This window comes from Notothenia coriiceps, unplaced genomic scaffold (genome assembly GCF_000735185.1).
Source record: "Notothenia coriiceps isolate Sejong01 unplaced genomic scaffold, NC01 NC01_scaffold00038211, whole genome shotgun sequence".
In the NCBI taxonomy this organism is placed as follows: Eukaryota; Metazoa; Chordata; class Actinopteri; order Perciformes; family Nototheniidae; genus Notothenia; species Notothenia coriiceps.
Window position 1 is genome coordinate 27120 of NW_011370912.1, and position 6138 is coordinate 33257.

Consider the following 6138-nt stretch of genomic DNA (forward strand, 5'->3'; position numbering starts at 1 on the left):
GAGGTGGTTGCTATGCAACAACACTAACAGCGAGCGAACATATTAGACAGAGAGCGTTGATCCATTATTTGGCTGTTTATTTACATTAATGTGTATGTTGCTGTTTATTGTGCAGCCACTGAAAAACTGTCCAGCATCAGTAGCATGGTTTACGAGGTCAGTTGTATAGGTTGAGGTTGTTCTAGGCTGTTGCTTGGCGTGGCGAGAATATTGCTCCACTTTCTCCGGTCCCCGAGATTGGGCTTCCAGTAGCTCTGGAGAGAGCTTTCGCACCTGTGGCCACTAACGGTCATAATTTCTCTGCTTTGTTTCAAGACCCGCATCAGAAAGCTTTTGAATGGTGGTACTTTTCCAGTTGGTCTACCTGCTCTTCACGTAGCTCTGCATGTCGTAGTTTAGGTGCTTTTTTTTCTGGAGATAGGCACTGCTCAATCCACTCCTCCATAGTAAGACCCCCCGGAGGTCGAAGTTAATCTTAAATGTTTCCATCTTATGCTTTGTAAGTTTGTTTCGTAACGGAAGATATGCAAATATATTTATAAAACTGACAAGTCAAATCAAGCAATGTGATTGGTCGATAGTATTTTTGCGGACCTCTTTGATTACAGATTTGAAAACATCGTTGCTTGCTTTAAAAGTAGCACAATTCATTATGTTAAACCTTCAAAAGTATCTAGATATCCCTGCCCTAATGCCAAAGGAACTGCACACTGAATATGTTTTGCCGTTTGATGTCTATGTCTGGACCGCTGCGTCAAAAAGGAGGGCTTCTGTCCCGTTACTTCTCCGCTGCTTTCTTGTTCCCAGTTTTCAAAGCAAACGGTATACTGTTTTTCTCAGACGCGGAGGGATACTGACTTGTTGCGAAAAGTAACTTACAATTCTACCCGTGGTATACGCTCAGTATATCACGGCTAAGAACCAATCAGATTGCTTGATTTGACTTGTCCGTTTTATAAGTATATTTATATAGTCTTAAAGTTACAACCGGCCTAATGTGGCCCGCCATGAAATTGAGTTTGACACCCCTGTTTTAAAGGAATGTATGTTTGCAAACACTTATAGTTGAATAAATGGTTATGTTTTAAATGACGAATGTTGCTGTAAAGCTGTCCATTGCTGCTACATAAATATATATCTGTAATAAATGTAACATTATCTACTTAAAACGATTATTTGTCTGCTATAATGAAGCGTAAAAAATGCGTACTGGGTTATTAATTGAGAACATTTGAGACTTTATTAATGGTATATATGCTAATTTGCTTCAGTGTTTCAATTAGAAGAAAGAATTTAAAATATTTATAAAGTAAATGCATACCGGTTTTGACCTTATAGCAAATACAAACAAAAGACAGATCATTTAAACCAGTGGGAAAACCTCGTTACAGAAGCAAGAGCGGTCGAGATACCCTCTCAGGGGTCTCAGACAAAGTGGGGTCTACTCAAAAAGAGAAGAGCGTGGGTGGAGCTGCTGAGATGAGAGCCATTCTTCACCTCATCTCTTTTACAGTCAGGGTCCGTCCCTCTGTCAGCACAACGGCACACATGGGATCTGAGGGGAGTGTTTCATGACACATTCAGTGTGCAAAATCATCTCATCTCAAGGTCAACGTGGCTCTTCGCTCTTGATGTCTTCCTTTAGCTGACACAAACCACTTTGATGCAGTCCCCTTTGTTTCAGGAGGGAATCAGATTTGTTACAGCTATGAGTAGGGCTGCTCGATTATGGCAAAAATCATAATCTCGATTATTTGGGTCAATAATTGATATCACGATTATTAAAAACGATTATCCATTTACTTTGAAAACATCTATTTATTGAAAAAAGACATTTGAACCGTATGTTTTTAACAGTTGATGAACCTGAACTTTAAGTATAATTCAACTGAAAAACCAATAATAAAATAATAATAATCGTTTTATTTCGATTACGTTGTTTTCGTAATCGTTGCAAGCCAAAATCGTAATTGCGATTAAAATACGATTTAATTGAGCAGCCCTAGCTATGAGGCCAAAATCTAAACAACTCACTGAGATAAGATGTAGGAAGAAAGCTCCACATGATGCACTTCACACCACGCCTAGACATAAGGCTGTGGTCCACAGTGGAAACGATAGTCCTGACGGAGGATGGTTGTCTGTTTCCTGTGCTAAAGGACAATTTATGACAGCTTTAGACACTGGCAGAAAGGCATAAGGCAGAAAGAGCCTATAGGATGTATTAAGAGTGGAGGGCAGTACCTCCGCTGACCCGAGACTGAAGGCTGTTACGGTTGAGCAGCGAAACATGTTATGAATATTGTCTGTGGACACCTGCTCCTGACTCAAGACTGCAGACACCTCAGCTGGTTACATAAGATACACAGAACAGTGTGTAAAATATACTTCTTCCAAGGTTTCAAAGGTTTTTAATATCTTCAGCGTAGTTGCTGGTAACAGTGCAACATTACATTCCACTTAAAACATGAAGACAATAACCAGGAAAATGGTGCAATAACAAATAGTGCACGTGATCATACTTGCCAACCTTTAGACCTCAGAAATCGGGAGCATTTCAAAATGCAAAATTTTGGGGGGGGGGGTGCGTGCTAGTGGATCGCCGGAGCTGTTAGATTAACATTAACATGCTTATTGTAGTTGTGAGTGCACTGCCTTGCGACCTGTAGCACCGTCCTTGATGGAGCATATGTGTGGGCAGTGAGTAGTTGTGGATTCTGTTTTCTGTGAATATCTGCCTCACCCTCTCAGACTTTGAGTTGAGCGCGCTACTAAAGAGACGTGTTACCATGGAAACCAAACAATGGTGTAGCTGTATTAAAGTCCGAGTGGAAACAGTCGTGTGTAAATCTGATTTTTTCAGAAATCGGGAGAAATGCGGGAGAAATATGACCCCGGGAGGAAACCGAGAGAGGGCAATGAAATCGGGAGTCTCCCGCGAAAATCGGGAGGGTTGACAAGTATGCACGTGATACAGTGGTACATGGACTGTATTTACAGAGCGCTTTATCTAGTCTTCACAAGTTATTATTTATCCATTCATACAGACCATTGTGCCACTTTTGATCAAGGACTTTAACATTCACACGCTGTTGGCAATCGGGAGCAACTCGGGGTTAATTATCTTGCCCAAAGATACATCAACATGTTGACTGCAGGGGCTGGGATCAGACCCGCAATCTCCCGATCGAATGGAGACCCCACTAACTCACAAGTGGTCATGGTGCAAGTAAAAATCAGCAATATGTAAATGTACGAGAAAATAAGATAAAACATGTACAATTGAACACTGTACAGTAGAATAAATGCAGTTTACGGTAATGATTTATAAATATTCGGATATGTGGAATAAGCCTACAGCAGCAGACAGTCTCATTTTTAGACATTCAGACAATGTTCTTCCACCTCTCCCCCTCTGTATCCCCTGTGGTGTGCATTTACTGTGAACCGAGGTAATGTCGCTGCCCTTTAGAGGGAAGTGCAGGTTAATTCCTCATCTCTTGTGTGTTTTCACTTCTCATGTGAAAATATATGAGCAAGGTTACATTGTAATGGTCTGCAAGGTGTGCATGTGTGTAGTCTTACGGCATTACCTGGGTATTGACTATAGAGAATAGTTATGATGTGGCCCAAAACACTTAAAGCAGTAAGTGTTAGTGTTTTTAAGGAAAGTAAAGGGGGGCATGCTGACCTGAGCACGCAGGCTGCTGAGAGGAGTCCCAATTAGGCTGTGCTTTTTGTAAACAAGAAAACTAGGGAGAGCAGCAGCATACTTTCTCCCCGTCCACCCCAAGCTGCAGAGTAACAGCCAGGGTGACAACTGCAGGCGTAATTAGTGGAAGAAATATGCATAGACCTATTGTGTGTGTTTATCCACCCGTGATTCAATTGCTGGAAATGTCTGGCTTTAGTTTAAAGTGCTTAGAAGCTTTAAAGGAAACTCTTAAGGCTCTCGTACAATAGGTGCCAGTACACATTCATACTGTAGGCAGGTTAAAGAACTATTGACTCAATGATTGTTTCACTTGGTTTCATTCATTTCAATTGGAGATTCAATGCTTTCCACATGAACCTCCTACTTAGCTCCGCAGTGATGGAACATGTGACTTAAAGGGGACCTATTATTCAAAATCCACTTGTTCATGTGTCCCCTCTGTGTAAAGAGACTCTGAAAGTTTCAGGAACAAAGATTATCTCTCTTTTTGTCCTGATCCATTTATATAACAACCTATCTGAAAATGAGCTGATCAGATTTAGTCCACTTTATGATGTCATAACGATGTTTTGGCTTGTGTAACCATTAGCCAATCACCAACCAAGGTAACCCCCCCCCCCCCACCTTACCACCTGAATCTCCTCCTAGAGCACCATTGTGTTCTTTGTAACCAAATCTCTCTCAGAGGGGCGTGGGGAGGGGCTCCTTATTTTCATCTAAAGTAACAGACAGAGAATCAGCACTTTTGAAACAGGGCCGAAACAGAGGGGATTATGGGTAATGCTGCAATGATCTGTTTGGTGTTTGGAGCCAAATACTTCAGAGACATGGTTTGTCTATATCTGAGAACTATAATATATTGATGAAAAACACTATAATAGGAGACCTTTAATTGTGAATCAGCATTGAATTCTGGATAAAAAACGAGACAAAGAAAATCGTTTTTGATATCAACGCTAAATGTTAGTAGTCAGTGTAATAACACCTCTGATATTCTCCCTGAAAATCTATGTTATAACGTTGCATAAATATATTGTTTCTGTGCTTACAGAGGTTTCCTGAATTGTAGGCACGTCTGATATAAAAGGCAAACCCTTGTTACTTCCCTGAAACGCTGACTATTAAAACTAAAGAGGACAGAAGGTCATAGGTTTCTTAATTACATTTCCCGTATAATATTTAATGATGTGTTGGGGGAACAATGTGTGTTGTTATTAATAAGGCTGTAAAGCAGTGCAATTACGTTTGATTCTTCTTATTACTGTTGAGTAACTTGTCTTTTAAGTCTCAGATTATTTGTAATGGTTGTTGAAACCACTTGATACACACACTAGTAAGAAATGGAGCAAAAATAAAACTTCCCATTGAAGATACCAACACAGTTTATAAAAACATAAATAACAAATTAAGAAAAAAATGTGTTTCATTCTTGTTGAGTTTTCTTCTCTCTGCTCTTGTTTTCCCAGAATGCCGAGGTGTCTGTGTTTGAGGTCAACATTCGTTTCATAGGAGGACTGCTGGCCGCCTACTACCTCTCTGGACAGGAAGTGAGTTCTCTTCTGTGTGTTTTTATAAGCTGAACAGGAGCTGGATGGAAAAAGGGATACAGAAAAGAACCAAGGAGGCTCGTCTTCCTCTTCTTCCTCTTATCATCCGTCCTCTCCTCTGTTCATGCGAAGGCAGATTTGGGCTCTTGGTTAGGAGCAAATGGAAATTAAATGCATCTCTTTTTCTGCTTTGTTTGACTGTCAATCCTATCCTCTGCAGCTTTCATGCCCAGCCATGCAGTGCTTCCTCTGTAATGAGAGCTAAATAATCAAATATGTGTTCAGTACAACGCCCACATCCACTGTGCTCTCTGTTATAATTGAATGTGTCTTTTTGCATCAACAGAGAAAATGCACTAGTCATTTTACTTAAAATACTGCTTTATATACTAGGGATGTCCCGATCACCTTTTTTTGCTCCCGATCCGATTCCGATCATTTGATTTTGACAATTTGCCGATACCAATTTTTCCCGATCCGATCTTTATGCAATGCATTAAGAGAAAAAAAGCATTCAAGTTGTCCCTTAAGGTTATTTTTTTATTTAAACATGGATATAGCTTCACAGCAGCATTGGATCAGTTCAGTTGTGCAGCATTGGATCAAAACAAAATAAAGCTTGTCAGTACTCGTTAGCTTACTGCTACAATTAGACACTGCGCCCTGCCCACTCTGTTGCCAGATTTGAAAGAAATAGGCAACCAGGTCTATGAAAACAAGCCCCAAAGAAGCAACACATACATGATGTTGTGTAATTTGAAACCAAAACTAAGGCCTCAGGATGACTTTAAGACTTGAACATGGTCATTTTTGTTTTGCAACATTGAATAAAAATTTTAAAAAAAAGTATTTAAAAAAAGAAAAGAAAAAAAAGAA

At 40.0% G+C, this 6138-nt stretch overlaps 1 protein-coding gene across 1 annotated transcript in view; it reads left to right on the forward strand.

The window, feature by feature from the left end:
• Positions 1 to 6138, forward strand: part of LOC104968086 (mannosyl-oligosaccharide 1,2-alpha-mannosidase IB-like) — a 52756-nt gene that overhangs the window by 3176 nt on the left and 43442 nt on the right. Inside the window, exon 3 of the mRNA XM_010797647.1 lies at positions 5182 to 5262. Coding sequence (XP_010795949.1) covers positions 5182 to 5262 — 81 coding nt within the window. The remainder of the gene's footprint in view (positions 1 to 5181; positions 5263 to 6138) is intronic.